The sequence below is a fragment of the Haematobia irritans genome, chromosome 4 (assembly GCF_050003625.1).
Source record: "Haematobia irritans isolate KBUSLIRL chromosome 4, ASM5000362v1, whole genome shotgun sequence".
NCBI classification, from domain to species: Eukaryota; Metazoa; Arthropoda; class Insecta; order Diptera; family Muscidae; genus Haematobia; species Haematobia irritans.
The window spans coordinates 7,133,976-7,151,087 of NC_134400.1; the positions used below are offsets into that span (position 1 = coordinate 7,133,976).

The 17,112-nt window shown below is 27.3% G+C and overlaps 2 protein-coding genes across 3 annotated transcripts in view; one reads left to right on the plus strand and one right to left on the minus strand.

The window, feature by feature from the left end:
• The window catches only part of cmpy (crimpy), a 465,170-nt gene that overhangs the window by 339,144 nt on the left and 108,914 nt on the right, over nucleotides 1-17,112 (plus strand). For both annotated transcript variants that reach the window (XM_075304859.1, XM_075304858.1), the window contains exon 8: nucleotides 14,776-14,909. The gene's annotated coding sequence lies outside the window, so the exon portion shown is untranslated. The remainder of the gene's footprint in view (nucleotides 1-14,775; nucleotides 14,910-17,112) is intronic.
• Nucleotides 7,146-10,093, minus strand: LOC142235283 (uncharacterized). Its single transcript, XM_075306534.1, has 2 exons — nucleotides 10,066-10,093; nucleotides 7,146-10,018 (listed from the first exon to the last, which is right to left on the minus strand). The coding sequence occupies exons 1-2, from the start codon at nucleotides 10,091-10,093 to the stop codon at nucleotides 7,146-7,148; spliced, it is 2,901 nt and encodes a 966-aa protein (XP_075162649.1).

Genomic DNA, 17,112 nt, shown 5'->3' on the forward strand with positions numbered 1-17,112 from the left:
TGAGACATAGTTTCATAGTGGGGACCAGGCCGCCTCGGCGTACGTCCCTGATGATAAGTGTAATCCTTTTTGCAGTATCCATTAGATTATTTGGCATTCTTGCCAGAGCCTGTTGATGTATAATTAAAGTTGGCCCATATGCCTCTTGAATTTGGTTTTGTTGTCAGTTCCCGTTTCATTGTTGAAACAGCCCACAGTGGTTGACCACATTCCACATCGAACATCGAATATCAGACGCTATCTTCAATTAAGACAAATGCCTTTAAAATTCGCCATGTCATGGCAAGCAGATGGGGCATAAAGTGCTCCAATGATTTATGTGGTGAAATTAATGAAATCGAATGGCTTGAAGTGATGTCTACAAACTCATAGCATTGAGAATTATGGCCATAATGCAATTAAAGATTTGACCAAGCCAGGAAATGGTCAACAGCTATGCGGAAAAAAGCATTGTTGTGATGCTTGCCAAAATGCAGGCAGTGATAAATAATGAGTATGGTATGAAATAAATCCACATATTCCATTTATGTGAAAATTCTTTTACTTGTTAAGCTTTATATGAATTATTTCCACTCATCTGAGTAAATCCTTAAAATATTTAAATTAATTATGTTTTTTGAAATTGCGGGGAAGCAAAAAAAAAACAGTAAAATATTGCGAATAACCTATACTATCCAATTATCGTGCACTGAAAAAAATATTGACCTAGTATAAAATATTATGCAACCTAAATTTTAGGCCACGGAATATAAGGACAAATTTCTTAAAAAAATGAAATTTTAATAAAAATAACGATTTTTAATATTTTTTCAATTTTTTATTAAATTCAGAACACGAATCTTATAAATTTGTCGTCACTCCGTTAAGGTCGTATGTGTTTTCAATTAAAGAAAATGCTCCCTAAAATAAAGAAAATAATTTTTAATTTAAAGAAATAACCTGTAAATTTTCTAATATATGGAATTTTTTAATTTAAGATAAAAAAGCTTCAAATATATGCTAAGTCTTGTTTTAATGACTTTTCACCTTTGGTTAAACTATCTTTTTGTTAATTAAGAAAAAATTTTCTAATTTGAATACCTGTTACAATTTGAATAAATATCTCGCAAATCCGTATATCTGCGAAAACTTTTTTTTATCAAAGGTCGCAGTTTTAATCCCTAACAAATTTTGTTTTTATATCTTGCTATTCTATGAAGGAGTTTATAAAAATTATTTTTACAAATGCGTAACATATGCTCTATCACTGGAGGGGGAATTGCATTATAAATTTCTCATGAATATCGGTGTAATAATCTCACAGTTGCCATAGTTGCTAGAATTCTAACAAAAATGGTAGATTTGAGGCACTTAATTTTATGTATATAGAAATAAATTGTCGAAATTTTCTATAGAAATAAAATGTTGGCGAAATTTTCTATAGAAATAAAATTTTTACTAAATTTCCTATAGACATAAAATTTTGACAAAATTTTCAATAGAAATAAAATTTTGACAAAATTTTCCATAGGAATAAAATTTTGACAAAAATTTCCATAGGAATAAAATTTTGACAAAATTTTCCATAGGAATAAAATTTTGACTAAATTTTCTATATATAAAAAAATTGAAAAAATGCTATAGAAATGAAATTTTGACAAAATCTGTATAAATAAAATTTTGACAAAATTTTCTATAGAAATAAAAATTTGACTAACTTCAAATTACGTTTGTATTAATTTGGTAGATTGTTAGTAAAATTTTCTTCAAATTTTGGTAGATTATTTGTGGCACGAGTGGCAACCGTGAATCCTTTTCACTCTTATTGAAGTAGTATGCATTCCAGTACTCTCATCCATAGGAAGGAGATAAAAATCACACACACACACACACCTTTTCCATATCACAGAATTATGCATTACAATTTAGATCTGCTAGATAGAGTTGGTTGTTATGCATCCAAAATATGAAATAAATTAAAAGTCATTATCCAGCCACCGAACAAGTGAACCAACGACCTATGGGAACAGAAGCATAGTAACATCATAGTCAGCCGACCGACATAAGCTTAACCTTATATCCGGTACACTGGTAAATGGGAACGATGCTCTCCATCTGGAAATTGTATAGAGGCTTTAATAGGTTTCCATACCTACCATGGGATAAGAGTGTTTACGAAGGAAGTATATTTCTAATTACCGCCAACCACAAGTTCATATTTAGCTGCAAAATGGAATAATTTTGAAATATGTAAGGACTAAAATATGCTATGAAATTGTATATGACGTGGCATAAATTATAACCCAACAAAAACACATATTACCTGGTAAGGCTGCAGGTATAATTGCTAAACTAGAGAAATTGCTCCGTTTACCTTCAGCGATATTCCAAATATGACTTTAACATGCACTTGAGTGCAGATATGTAAACCACCATTTTATTTTTATAAAAAAGTTATCAAAATTAATTTCTATAGAAAATTTTGTCAAAATTTTATTTCTACAGAGAATTTTTGCAAAATTTTATTTCTATATTGTTGTCGGGACTTGATTTCTATAAAAAATTTTGTAAAAATTTTATTTCTATAGAAAATTTTGTCAAAATTTTACTTCTATAGAAAATTTTGTCGAAACTTTATTTCTATATAAAATTTTGTCAAAATTTTATTTCTGTAGAAAATTTTGTCAACAGCTTATTTCTACAAAAAAATTTTTTTTGTCAAAATCTTATTTCTATAGAGAATTTTGTCAAAATTTTATTTCTGTAGAAAATTTTGTCGAAACTTTATTTCTATATAAAATTTTGTCAAAATTTTATTTCTGTAGAAAATTTTGTCACCAGCTTATTTCTATAAAAAAATTTTTGTCAAAATCTTATTTCTATAGAGAATTTTGTCAAAATTTTATTTCTATAGAAAATTTTGTCAAAATTTTATTTCTATAGACAATTTTGTCAAAATTTTATTTCTATAGACAATTTTGTCAAAATTTTATTTCTATAGAAAATTTTGTCAAAATTTTATTTCTATAGAAAATTCTGTCAAAATTTTATTTCTATAGAAAATTTTGTCGAAATTTTATTTCCATAGAAAATTTTGTCAACATTTTATTTTATAGAAAATTTATAGAAAAATGTTTGACAAAATTTTATTTCCATAGAAAAATTTGTCAAAATTTTATTTCTATAGAAATTTTTATTTCTATAGAAAAATTTGTCAAAATTTTATTTCTATAGAAAATTTTGTCAAAATATTTTTTATAGAATATTTGTAAAAATTTTATTCTTATAGAAAAATTTTTGACAACATTTTATTTCTATAAAAAAATCATGTTAAAATTTTATTTCTGTGGAAAACTTTCCCTAAATTTTATTTCTATAGAAAAGTTTCTCTAAATTTTATTTCTATAGAAAATTTTGTCAACATTTTATTTCTATAGAAAATTTTGTCAAAATTTTATTTCTATAGAAAATTTTGTCAAAATTTTATTTCTATAGAAAATTTTGTCACAATTTTATTTCTATAGAAAATTTTCTCAAAATTTTATTTCTATAGAAATTTTTGTAAAAATTTTATTTCTATAGAAAATGTTGTAAACATTTTTTTTCTATTGAAAATTTTGTCAACATTTTATCTCTATAGAAAATTTTGTCGAAATTTTATTTCTATAGAAAATGTTGTCAAAATTTTTTTTTTTCTATAGAAAATTTTGTCAACATTTTATTTTATAGAAAAATTTTCAGAAAATTGTTTGACAAAATTTTATTTCCATAGAAACATTTGTCAAAATTTTATTTCTATAGAAAAGTTTGTCAAAATTTTATTTCTATAGAAAATTTTGTCAAAAAAATTTTTTATAGAATATTTGTAAAAAATTTATTTCTATAGAAAATTTTGTCAACATTTTATTTCTATAAAAAATCATGTTAAAATTTTATTTCTGTGGAAAAATTTCCCTAAATTTTATTTCTATAGAAAATTTTGTTAAAATGTTATTTCTATAGATTTTTTTGGCAAAATTTTATTTCTATAGAAATTTTTATTCCTATAGAAAAATTTTGTCAAAATATTATTTTTATAGAATATTTGTAAAAATTTTATTCCTATAGAAAATTTTGTCAAAATCTTGTAAAAATTTTATTTTTATAGCTAATTTTGTAAGCAATTTATTTCTATAGAAAAATTGTGAAGTACCTTTTATGTGGAGAGGAATGTTTTGCAAAATCTACCAAAACATCAAGAATTCTACCAATCTACCAAATAATAAAAAATCTAAAATTTTTAGTAGAATTATAACAACTGTGGCAACCGCAATTAAAATACGGAGATTTTGATGGCCATTCTGTTATAGAAATGAAGCGAGGATTCTCCTTTTTAAACTATTCTTGATTGACGCGTGCGATAGTGTTGAGTCCTGTAGGAATGACCAGATTTTGCGCCGAAATGTTTGACTGACAAAAAATCTCAAATTTATGAAAATTCCCCAACAAATCACGAACTTAAAAACTCGCCCCCATCCACAAGTAAATATATCCCCATTTGGGGGAAGAAATCTCCAATAGTGGCAACACTGACTAAATGACGTATTCCTATAGTTTCACAAATCGTGATGTCATAGATATATGCTAGTAAAAGGGCTGTGGCAATTTCCAACTCCCCATCCTGCATCAATGGAAGTAGCAATTAAAGGTATGACAACCATAAAAATTTTCTAGTTTCTTGAAAACTTTCCATAAAAATGCCATACAAGAACTGTGGGCCAATTCTGGGGATTATCCTCGGTAACATCTTTCACAAATGGGGGCTTTACCAAAGTAAATTACGAACGAATGCTTAAAAAAAAACCAACAACCCAACAAGCGTAAAACTTGAAACTTTTTTAATAATACATATATTTTCTTAATAAATGAAATGAAATGCCACAAAAAAAAGAAACGTAAAAGAAAACAACCAAAAACGAAATCCACAACAGCAGTGAGTCAACAAACAATGGAAATCTTTCAAGGAATTCCACATGTTCATCGTTTGCGTGGATGGTGAGCCATGCAACTCTTATTAAAATGTTAATAATTCCAATGGGAGGAGCAGGGGACCATCAACTCAGTTAGCCTCAAAAAAACATTTGTAACAAATGTTTGATGGCGGTAGGGGATAAATCTCCCCACTCGCCTGTCGGCTAAAAACTTATACAAGCTCTTATTTTTCAGCAATTTATCCTGGCCACATTGTCTTACGCAAATCTTTTTCTACTTTGTTTTCCCCCTTCGATGGCATTTCATTTTATTCCCTTTAACAATGTTAATGTTATGCCATTAGGGTTTACAATATGCCAACGATTTTATTTCTATTGAAAATTTTTGTCAAAATTTTATTTCTATAGAAAAATTTGCCAAAATTTTATTTCTATACATAACTTTGTCAACATTTTATTTCTATAGAAAATTTTATCAAAATTTTATTTCTATAGAAAATTTTATCAACATTTTATTTCTATAGAAAATTTTGTCAAAATTTTATTTCTATAGAAAATTTTGTCAAAATTTTATTTCTATAGAAAATTTTGTCAAAATATTATTTCTATAGAAAATTTTGTCAAAATTTTTTTTCTATAGAAAATTTTATCAAAATTTTATTTCTATAGAAAATGTTGTCAAAATTTTATTTTTATAGAAAATTTTGTCAAAATATTATTTCTATAGAAAATTTTGTAAAAATTTTATTTCTATAGAAAATTTTGTAAAAATTTTATTTCTATAGAAAATTTTGTCAAAATTTTATTTCTATAGAAATTATTTTTGCAAAATTTTATTTCTATAGAAATTATTTTGGCAAAATTTTATTCCTATAGAAATTATTTTGGCAAAATTTTATTCCTATAGAAAATTTTGTCACAATTTTATTTCTATATAAAATTTTGTCACAATTTTATTTCTATAGGAAATTTTGTCAAAATTTCATTTCTATAGAAAATCTTGTCAAAATTTTATTTCTATATAAAATTTTGTCACAATTTTATTTCTATAGAAAATTTTGTCAAAATATTATTTCTTTTCCAAATTTTGTCAATTTTTTTTTTCTGTAGAAAATTGTATCTCTGTAAAAAAATTTTTTCAAAATTTTATTTCTATACATAATTTTGTAAAAATTTTATTTTTATAGAAAATTTTGTCATAATTTTATTTCTATAGAAAATTTTGTCAAAATTTTATTTCTATAGAAAATTTTATCAAAATTTTATTTCTATAGAAAATTTTGTCAAAATTTTATTTCTATAGAAAATTTCGTCAAAATTTTATTTCTATAGAAAATTTCGTCAAAATTTTATTTCTATACATAATTTTGTAAAAATTTTATTTTTATAGAAAATTTTGTCAAAATTTTATTTCTATAGAAAATTTTGTCAAAATTTTATTTCTATAGAAAATTTTATCAAAATTTTATTTCTATAGAAAATTTTGTCAACATTTTATTTCTATAGAAAATTTTGTCAAAATTTTATTTCTATAGGAAATTTTGTCAAAATTTTATATCTATAGAAAAATTTTGTCAAAATTTTATTTCTATAGAAAATTTTGTCAAAATTTTATTTCTAAAGAAATTTTTTTTCAAAATTTTATTTCTATAGAAAATTTTATTAAAATTTTATTTCTATAGAAAATTTTGTCAAAATTTTATTTCTATAGAAAATTTTGTCAACGTTTTATTTTTATAGAAATTTTTGTCAAAATTTTATTATTATAGAAAATTTTGTTAAATTTTTAGTTTTATAGAAATTTTTGTCAAAATTTTATTTCTATAAAAAATTTTGTCAAACTATATAGAAAATTTTGTTAAAATTTTATTTATGAAAATTTTTAATTTTATCTCTGTCATTTATTGCAACGCATTACTCCCACAATGACACAATCAAAATGGAGAGTATAGTAGTAGTAGTAGTAGTAGTAGTATCTTTTATTTAATTCATTTGTTTTTGCTTATTATTACATGAATTTGCATACAAGTTACTAATTTATGAAAACAAAATTACATTAATTGGTAATGCTCTTATATAAATTCATTAAATTAAAGATTACAGCTATGACATTTTGTCGTCAGCCGGTATTCATTTTATCTAATTAAGTTTAATTTTAGTTAAGGGAAATATAAATCAGATTGAATTAAAAGTTAATTAAGCATACTCGCTTATAATCAGTTTGCGATATCGTAGAGAAATTGTGATATATTTAATCAGATTTCTCCAATCATAGACTTCGGTTCCATTTAGTATTCTTATTAGCTCAATCTCGGTTAAAATTGGTTTAGAAAAGCATTGCTGTCGATAACCTCTTAACACAGGACATACTGCCACAAAATGGTATATTGTTTCTCTTTCGGCTAAGTTACACAACGTACATTGCTCGGTGTTTCCTACGCTGGTACTTCTGCTGTTAGCATTAAGAAATATTAAATCCAAACGAGCTTTAAAAATCCATGTTATCTCCCAGGCATTGTATTCACCATTAAAATAGAGTCTTCCTCGCGACAAGTCCAGATTTTTATAAAACCTGGATCTACTCTGCAGAGCCATTTGGGTTGATTTTTCCCTATTAGCAAGGGTCATTTTATTAATTAGTATCTGGGCATTGCGGCTCCATTCTCTAGCTGTCATATTGTCTACAAATTGTTGAGCTCCGAACTTGCTTGTTAAATCTAAGAGATTCTTCATCCAAAATATTTTCTTTGCAACGATTATTTTACTCAGTTTATGCGGCAATCGCTCTGAGTGGTATTGAAATAACGTTCTGTAGATATATTTCGTGTGCAGCTGTAAAGAATACAGATGACCCTCTTCCAATTCGGTTTCAATATAAAGCGCATAATTTGGAGTAGATTCCGGGAGCCTTAACACCAATTTCAAAAAGAATCGCTGCAATTGGTCGACATCCTCAAAGTTACCATATCCCCAAACTTGAGCAGCGTATGTTTGTACTGATCTGCATACCGCCATGTAAAGGCTCCATTTTTGTTGCAATGATATATCATCTTTTTTCAAAAAATTCTTCCAAGTGCTATTGATAGCGCTTTTTGCTTGCGAATTTCGGTTCTGAATATGTTTTTTATACTTCATTTGCGGGGTTAGTATGACTCCCAAGTATTTGTATTCTGATACAACTTCTAGATCCTCGCCCTGAAATTTCCATTTTTCCTGTAAAGATAGTCTGCCGCCATTTCGGAATACCATAACTTTGGACTTTGAGGTGTTGACTACCAAGCTCCATTTTTTGCAATATTCTTCCAAGTTATTTATCATGAATAGGAACGTCGCTGGGTCTTCAGCCAAAACGACGATGTCATCAGCATATAGCAATATTCTTATATTGAGCTCCTCTATATTTATCCCCCCTTCCAATGATTCATTCAGATCGTTTATATATAACGCGAATAATAAAGGTGATAGTAGACAACCCTGTTTTAGGCCTGATTCCGTCTCAAAGAACTCTGACAACTCTTCTCCATTCCAAACTGCCGATTGTGTACTCCTGTATAATGTTTCAATCATGCTAACAAATTTGTATGAGATTCCGAGATGGTGCAGTTTGTAAATCAATAGGTTTCGTGATATTTTATCGAACGCTGCTTTGAAATCCACAAAGAATGCGTATACCTTCCTTTTTTCGGCCAGTTTTGCAGATATAATGGCTGATAAATTGTAAATATTGTCCACCGTCGAGTAATTTTTTCGAAAACCGGCTTGATGTTCCACTAATATGCTATGCTCGTCAACCCACTTTACAAGTCTTTGATTAAGCACTCCCATAAATATTTTTGCCACCGTGTTCATGAAAGATATTCCTCTGTAGTTTTCCGGATTTTCTAAACTTCCTTTTTTATGAATTGGAAATATTACAGACCTCTGGAATTCGGAATCTATTCTATTCTCCTTATATATTTTCGAATAAATCTTGGCAAGCTGAGTGAGAAATTCGTCCGTAGCATTTGCGAAGTATTCATACGTGATCCGATCCTCACCAGGGGCTTTGTTTGGTTTTGTCTTCATCAGCATGTCCTTTATTTCTGTTATTGTTATGTCCTGGTCAAGGCTATTGTTTGTTACTAATGCTGGGGCATAGTGAATATTAATTAATTCCAGATCTGGCTTGAGAAGTTCCCTGAAATGTTCTTTTAGAGTATTCGCTGAGAGACAGTTGCTTATATGAAACTCTTGATCATTTATTTCTCGGACAAGTTTCCACCATTCTTTCCCATTGGATGTTTCGTTTAGTTTCTGGGTGAGCCTAGCATAGTACATTTGCTTACTCGTCTCGCAGACCTCCTTATACTTCCTTTTGGCATTTAGATAATTCTGTTTATCTCTATCAAGTGATGATTTACGAAATTTGGCCAGTAAATTAAAAGATTTTTTCCTTGCCCAATAGCAACGGTTATTAAACCACTTCTTATTAGGTTTGAAGATCAGGTCGCCGTTCCGTGTAGGTGCTGCTGTAATAACGATATCCGTTAATTCCTTTATACATGTAATGTCGTGAGTATATAGCAATTTGTTGTTAAGGTTACTTTGGTATTCTGCTTTGTACGAGTCTTTCCATATTAGCTTAGGCAATAATTTAAGTTTGTCTTCCGAAGCATCCCGCGTTTTTACATTTATATTAAGGGTTATGGGCATATGATCTGACCAAATTTTATCAATGACTCTGAAACTATCTAAATATTGGAGCAGGTTTACGGACAGGGCACAAATGTCATTAACTGATGTCCCACTGTTACTCACATATGTAAAATTCCCTTCCTCATCCCCGTGCGTTTGGCCATTTACAACAATCAGATTTTGGTCATTGCAATAGTCAATGTACCTTTTCCCATTCGTGTTAGTTACTTTGTCTAATGATTTTCTTATGTCTGTCCCAGCATGAAAAACATCTCTGTATAAATCGCAGATATCTTGCTGTATTTCACCAATACGAATATTTATGTCGATGGAGAGTATATTGGTTCTGTCATTGTGTGAGTTGGATATACAAATTTTCTCTCGGCATGTTAACCCTATTGACAATTCAAGAATAAAGCTGTCCAAAAAAATCTTTTTTTACGCTGTGAATTTGTGTCCTTTCTTGCCATGGCATAATTCCTTCGTTATTTTTTTCTTTGCTCCTTCCGGCAGCCGAAGCATTGAACGACAACAGTTGTCATTGTTACTCCCAACAGGATGAAGAAATAACTTTACCAAGAGGTACCAAAGCGTTAAATGTTGCTTTTTTTGTACCACCATTGCACCCCCTAACCATGAATGGTGGGGATTCTTTATAATTTCACTCTGCCATAAGATGAGATGAGTTGGCCGGAAAGTTCTGCCTCAAATAAAGTTACTCTAGAAGGAATGTGCGCCTTGACGAGGCGGGAGGAATTGTGAGGATTCCATGGATTTCGGTTGGGGAAGAAAGTGTATAACAACATCATCACCAACACAAATTATATGGTTTAACTTAAATTAACATAGAAATTGAAAAAACATAAATAATTGGACATTTATCAAGGCGGCGTTGGGAGGGATTTGCACAATGTTGGCTTTGGGACCACAAAAGCAAAGTCTCACAAATGGTCAAGCAGCGGATGTGCAAATTTGTGACTTTTGTCAATGTAAAGTTATTCAAAAAAAAAAAAAGAAGCCAAAAAGAATGAAGCGTTTAAAATTTATTCAAAAGTTGATGATGCATAGAAAGCCATTTCTAAAGGGGATTAGCAGTAAATATTCCAAATGATGGCATTGAGTTGATGAGAAAAACAATGAAATTTGCCATGGCAATGATTGTGCTCTCTAGTGGTATTAAGGCTACTCTAACCAGCATATGGAATAACATTAAATAATGTAATGGACATGCTATTAGTCAATACGGTTGAAAGTTCAAACGTATCCTAAAACAAACCTCGATTTCGATTTGCATTAGGAGAAAAATGTACAAATTTAAAAAATTAGTATGAGAGTTACATTTAAATTTCTATCAATGCAACACAAAGAAAAATACTTTCCACCGGAAGGAAATTTTATAAAATACTTGTCTCGAATATAGAAAATTTTATTTCTATAGATTTTTTTTTGTGCAAAATTTTATTTCTTTCGAGAATTTTTCCAAAATTTTATTACTATAGAAAATTTATGTACAATTTTATTTATAGAGAATTTTCGCGAAATGTTATTACTATAGAATAGTTTTGCAAAATTTTATATCCATAGGGAATATTTTATTTCTATAGAAAATTTTTGCAAAATTTTATTTGTATAGAAAATTTTTGCAAAATTTTATTTCTGTAGAAAATTTTTGGAATCGAACCAAAACACCAAAAAGTTTTTCAGCGGTGGATTATCCCCTCTAAGTAAGGCTGGTATTATTTTTGAGTGTTTCAAAGCTTTTTAAAGATTTCAAAGCTTATTAAAAATGTTATTTCTATAAAGAATTTTTGCAAATTTTATTTCTTTAGAAAATGCTTGCTAAATTTTATTTCTGTATAAATTTTTTGCAAAATTTTATTTCTATAGAAAATGTTTGCAAAATTTTATTTCTTTACAATATTTTTGCACACTTCAATTTCTATAGGAAATTTTTGCATAATTTTATTTTATATATTAAGGAGAATTTTTGAAAAATTTTATTACCATAGAAAATTAATTTTTTTTTGTAGAGAATTTTTGATTTTTTTTCTATAAAGAATTTTATGCATAATTTTATTTCTATAGAGAATTTTTGCAAAATTTTATTACTTTCGAAAATTCTTCTAAAATTTTATTAGCAAATTTTTGCTATATTTTTTTTCTGTAGAAATTTTGTGCAAAGTTTTATTTCCATATTCCAAAATTTTATTTCTATAGAGAATTTTTGAAATTTTTTTCTGTAGAAAATTTTTGCAAAATTTTATTTCTATAGAGATTTTTTGCGATTTTTTTTCTGTAGAAAATTTTTGCAGCCAAAAATTTTTGCAAATTTTATTTCTTTAGAAAATGCTTGCTAAATTTTATTTCTGTATAAATTTTTTGCAATATTTTAATTCTATAGAAAATGTTTGCAAAATTTTATTTCTTTAGAACATTTTTGCACAATTCTATTTCTATAGGAAATTTTTGCACAATTTTATTTCATATATTAAGGAGAATTTTTGAAAAATTTTATTATTTTTTTAATTTTTTTTTCTATAGAGAATTTTTGCAAAATTTTATTACTTTCGAAAATTCTTCTAAAATTTTATTAGCAAATTTTTGCTATATTTTATTTCTGTAGAAATTTTGTGCAAAGTTTTTTTTTCATATTCCAAAATTTTATTTCTATAGAGAATTTTTGCAATTTTTTTCTGTAGTAAATTTTTACAAAATTTTATTTCTATAGAGATTTTCTGCGATTTTTTTCTGTAGAATTTTTTTGCAGTTTCGACCACAACACCAAAAATTTATGCAAATTTTTATTTCTTTAGAAAATGCTTGCCAAATTTTATTTCTGTAGAAATTTTTTGCAAAATTTTATTTCTATAGAAAATGTTTGCAAAATTTTATTTCTATAGAACATTTTTGCACAATTCTATTTCTATAGGAAATTTTTGCACAATTTTATTTTATATATTAAGTAGAATTTTTGAAAAATTTTATTACCATAGAAAATTCAAATTTTTTTGTAGGGAATTTTTGATTTTTTTCTATAGAGAATTTTTTGCATAATTTTATTTCTATAGAGAATTTTTGCAAAATTTTATTTTTTCATATTCCAAAATTTTATTTCTATAGAGAATTTTTGCAATTTTTTTCTGTAGAAAATTTTTGCAAAATTTTATTTCTATAGAGATTTTTTTGCGATTTTTTTTCTGTAGAAATTTTTTGCAGTTTCGACCACAACACCAAAAATTTTTGCAAATTTTATTTATTTAGAAAATGCTTGCTAAATTTTATTTCTGTAGAAATTTTTTGCAAAATTTTATTTCTATAGAAAATGTTTGCAAAATTTTATATCTTTAGAACATTTTTGCACAATTCTATTTCTATAGGAAATTTTTGCACAATTTTATTTTATTTTATATATTAAGGTGAATTTTTGAAAAATTTTATTACCATAGAAAATTAAAATTTTTTTGTAGGGAATTTTTGAATTTTTTTTCTATAGAGAATTTTTGCAAAATTTTATTACTTTCGAAAATTCTTCTAAAATTTTATTAGAAAATTTTTGCTATATTTTTTTTTTCTGTAGAAATTTTGTGCAAAGTTTTATTTCCATATTCCAAAATTTTATTTCTATAGAGAATTTTTGCAATTTTTTTCTGTAGAAAATTTTTGCAAAATTTTATTTCTATAGAGAATTTTTGTGATTTTTTTTCTGTAGAAAATTTTTGCAGTTTCGACCACAACACCAAAAATTCTTGCAAATTTTATTTCTTTAGAAAATGCTTGCTAAATTTTATTTCTGTAGAAATTTTTTGCAAAATTTTATTTCTATTGAAAACGTTTGCAAAATTTTATTTCTATAGAACAATTTTGCACAATTCTATTTCTATAGGAAATTTTTGCACAATTTTATTTTATATATTAAGTAGAATTTTTGAAAAATTTTATTACCATAGAAAATTCAAATTTTTTTTGTAGGGAATTTTTGATTTTTTTTTCTATATAGAATTTTTTGCATAATTTTATTTCTATAGAGAATTTTTGCAAAATTTTATTACTTTCGAAAATTCTTCTAAAATTGTATTACTATAGAAAATTTTTGTAAAATTTTATTTTGCGAAATTTTATTACTATAGAATAGTTTTGCAAAATTTTATTTCTATAGAAAATTTTTGCAAAATTTTATTTCTATAGAAAATTTTTGCAAAATTTTATTTCTATAGAGAATTTTTGCAAAATTTTATTTCTATACAAAATTTACTCTACATTTTATTTGTATGGAAAATTTTTCTCAAAATTTTATTTCTATATAAAATTTTTGCAAAATTTTCTTTCTATAGAAAATTTTCTCTACATTTTATTTCTATAGAAATGTTTGTTAACATTTTATTTTTATACAGAATTTTTGCAAAATATTTTTTTTTTAGAAAATTTTTGCAAAATTGTATTTCTATAGAAAATTTTGTCAACATTTTATTTCTCTAGAAAACTTTCTCTAAATTTTATTTCTATAGAAAATGTTCTCTAAATTTTATTTCTAAAGATATTTTCTCTAAATGTTATTTCTATAGAAATTTTTGTCGACATTTTATTTCTGTTAAAAATTTTGTCAAAATTTTATTACTATAGAAAATTTTGTCAAACCTTTACTTTTATAAAAATTTTTGCAAGATTTTATTTCTATAGAAAATTTTTGCAATATTTTTTTTTTTCTATATTTCTTTAGAGAATTTTTATGATGGATATAAAAAGTTAGAGTTCACAAAAAGCCAAAAACTTACATAGGTGTTTGTCAGCCGACATGATGCAAGGAATCCAGTATCATCTTTCCAACCTTATCGAACCTGCAAAGAGAGTAATAATATTTTAGGATAATATAGCTTTTCTTTAGTAACCTAGATTAGCGAACAGGAGTCTCAATCTACTTAATCAGAATATCCAGTTTACACTTTCCAGTCCATGTGCCTATAATTAAAACCAACCGCCCTATCACCAAAAATAGAATTCGGAATATGGGGGAAAATTACTTTCAATTTTCCTTGGAAATTCCTAGAAATTGTCTATGATTGTTATCACTATTCGTATTGCTAACTGGCCTCCTAATTACACTGATAATGACATTTTTTGTTCTAATAAAATTTTTGTTTTTTTTTTCGAATAGGCACAAACATGGAATGATGATAATGACAATGACCATGCTAGGAAACTTTATGATGACCATCATGTAGCACCGCTCTTAACGATGGACATCGACAGCCGTTGCTTCTGGCCACATTGATACTTAAGGCATCTATGGTAAGTTTTGTCAAATCAGCCACTTTGGCTTCCCCTCCAAAAAAAAAAAACTTCCCCTTCTCCGTTGACAATCGTCTACCCCTGTGAGACTATGGGCACGTGTTCCATGTGAACATAAGCGCTATTGTTTTAGTGTTAAAACATTCTCATCACCACCGCCCCTCTACATGGCCTAGAGAATCCACCCATTATTCTGTAAAATAGGGACATTAACAAATGTATTCGGTTGATTTTGTTTGTTGTTGTTTTTGTGGTTTTTATTATTGTTTTTAATTGTATTTGTAAGTTTAGTAGGCAATCTGTTTTTAATTTTTTTTCGTTTGTGTTTCAACGGCCATCTAAAAAACTTCCACTTATGTTTTTGTGGAAAGAGGAGGGGCGGGTTAGAGTTCCTTAGGCCGATACGCCTTAGTGTAGTTTGACAGCTTCGCTCAATGGTGTGGGAGAATCTTTAATGCTTGTTTGTCGCTAATTGGAAAAGTTTATCATAACTTTTTAGTCTCTATGTCATTCGTGTTTTTTTTTCGAGCCATTGTCAACTTGCCTGCTCATACCAAGTTCGAAGACGGCAAAGAAGTGGTAAATTGAGGAAAGACTTATTTGGGAAAAATGTCCACTAGTCAGGACGGGGACAGAGGGTTCATTGTCCTCGAGGGTTCATTGTCCTACCTTTATTGTTCAACACAAAAGTGGCATGAAATCTATATGCTCCGCAATTGATATAGTGTTGCGGTAGTCACCATAATCTCTTCCTAAAGGCCCCTGATCGCTATCTTTTGCGAGTTCCCAGGGCAGCTCGTGGCCCTCGTCGGATCGAGCAACATTGGTGCAATACACGCTAACCACGTTTTCGTCTGAACGAAAGATTTGCAGCTGTACGGTACGATAGGAGCACTTTCCAAAAACGGTATGCAGATATTTCAAAAATCGTCCTGGCAAAAAATTTGACACTCATTTTTGGCAAATATTTGCCTAGTGTGACCATACACTCAAAAAAAAGTGAACCTTATATGGCACTAAACCCAATTTTATTTTATATTAGTTCATAATATTGACATACTCCTACACAGGAAAAACTATGTACGAGGTATTAAAGATTACGCAACCTAAATTTTAGGATGTGCCAAATTTGCGGAAAAATTTCTTTAAAATAATGAAATTTTTAATTAAATAAAGGTTAAAATCTTTGCTTCTAATTTTTTTAAATAAATTTAGGACACAAATTTTGAAAAATTGCGTCTCTCTGTTAAAGGCCTGTGTCTTTGAATCAAGGCTACTTGTTCTTAAAGTAAAAGAAATCGTCCTTAAATTAACTGAAATATTGAATCTTGCGATTTAAGATAAAAACGCTTCAAATATGGACTAAGACTTATTTTGAGGATTTGGCATCCGTGGTATAGTTTTTTTTTTTGAATTTAAGAAAAAAAATTTACCTTTTGCAAATAAACAATTTGATTATAGTAGAGCATAGAGCATAGAGATATTTTTACGCTATACAATTTTTTACCAACATTCCTTTTATTTCTGGTAAAATTAATTATTTTCCAATTTGTAGGCTTTTGAATTTTCGAACAAAATTTCATTTCATTTGTTTTTTTCAATGTTGGTTTCATTTTACACAGAAGTTCTATAGTTTTTCTGGAAAAACATATTTTTTAAAACTGCGATATAATGTTTCAAATGCAATAAACTTGATTTCGTAGAATTCGGTCAAAATTTTAAGACGTAAGAATTTTTTTGTGATTGTATCTTAAAAGATACAGTGCGCATTTAAGGGTTAACTGATATTTGTTTGTATCCGTGAATAGATTTATTAATATATCGGGAAAAGGGAATGAAAATTCGATATATGAAATCTGTAAATATAATTTTAATTTTATTAATCCTAGATTTAAAGCCACTAAAAATGTCCTAGCCACTAAAAATGTCTTTATTTTAAAGAATCCGTAGTCAATACCAATATCCCTTAAGGGAAGGTCAAAATCTTTGGATCCAAGTATTTTTTTTTTTTTTTTGAAAATCAAATTTCACTGAAAGAGGGAAGTGGAAAGCTCTCCCAATGGTAAAAATGCATTAAAAATTTTAAAGTCGCTGTATCAAATTTTGACAAAAAAAAAATAAAAATCACTCTTCGGAAATTTTGGAAAAAAATTTACGAAAAACTTCGACTCATAACAATCTCATATCAATCCCTAATCTCTTC

Coding starts and splice junctions, on each gene's coding strand:
- LOC142235283 (XM_075306534.1), bottom strand. CDS start 10,093: ATGGCAAGAAAGGACACAAATTCACAGC. Junction 10,019..10,065: donor AAAGGACACAAATTCACAGC/GTAAAAAAAGAT, acceptor AATTGTCAATAG/GGTTAACATGCCGAGAGAAA.